The sequence below is a fragment of the Mastomys coucha genome, unplaced genomic scaffold, assembly GCF_008632895.1.
Source record: "Mastomys coucha isolate ucsf_1 unplaced genomic scaffold, UCSF_Mcou_1 pScaffold5, whole genome shotgun sequence".
Taxonomy (NCBI): domain Eukaryota; kingdom Metazoa; phylum Chordata; class Mammalia; order Rodentia; family Muridae; genus Mastomys; species Mastomys coucha.
In genome coordinates, this window is record NW_022196911.1 from 49006753 (window position 1) to 49007756 (window position 1004).

Consider the following 1004-nt stretch of genomic DNA (forward strand, 5'->3'; position numbering starts at 1 on the left):
CCCTGTAAGTTGTCCTCTGACCCCTATATGTGTGCTGGAAACATGTCTCCCTTCTCCAAATAAGTAAATTTAATAAAATCATTGGAAAAAATCTATAAACCATCTGAACTTGGGGATGACCCTCTAATTGACTTCTCTGCCTAATGAGTGTAACTAAGTGTCCCATACATCACTGTGAGCTCAGGTGAGAGCCACTTCATCTACTCAAGGTTCCTCTGCCACATAATGGCATATTCCTGTGTAGGAATGGGGGTCTCACTACCACAGTTCCCAAAAGATGACTAGAGGTTCCCAAACCACAGGGGCATGAATGATTCTGGCAAATAATGGACAAATAAAACTTGTCAGGTGGTCAGAAAGAACTCACGCCCTCTAGTGGGGTACCAAGGCAGTTTTATCAGCAAAGTCCTGTCCACAGCCTCTGAGAACGTGTGTGTGTGTGTGTGTGTGTGTGTGTGTGTGTGTGTGTGTGTGTGTCTTGCTCTCTCTCTCTCTCTAATCCTGAGTCATGCTGGGGTCATTCCCTTAGAAAATCAGAGCAATAATGTAGCCCAGGCCAACATCAGATTCTCCAAATGGCCAAGGATGACCTTGAATTGGTTCTCCTGCATCTTCTTCTTGTGCTGGGATTATAGGTGTGACCCACCATGCCTCCCTCTGTTTTCCCTCTCAAATCTTCTGAAATGTTCTCCCTGACTTTCCCAAGGTGTTTTGGTACCTCATGTAAATTTTACTGAACGCCCTTGTTCAGGGTGCTATCCTACCCATGACTGCTCTTTAGATGAGCCAAATTTCCAATATTTCTGTTCACAGATGGTAATAACACCTGCGAAGTACCAGCATCTAATTTGTCTTCTCCACTAGAAACAGGCTCCATGTAGACCCACTCCAGCTATTCCTTGAATAAGTAATAAGACAGGCCTAGTGGGATGATTCTCTTTTCTCTTTATTCTAGTGAGGAAAATACATATGAATATATTAACTTGGGTCTAGGAGTTAATCAA

At 43.4% G+C, this 1004-nt stretch overlaps 1 protein-coding gene across 1 annotated transcript in view; it reads right to left on the reverse strand.

Moving 5' to 3' along the window:
* The window catches only part of LOC116078662 (solute carrier family 22 member 21-like), a 9762-nt gene that overhangs the window by 2714 nt on the left and 6044 nt on the right, over positions 1-1004 (reverse strand). Inside the window, exon 5 of the mRNA XM_031354014.1 lies at positions 765-826. Coding sequence (XP_031209874.1) covers positions 765-826 — 62 coding nt within the window. The remainder of the gene's footprint in view (positions 1-764; positions 827-1004) is intronic.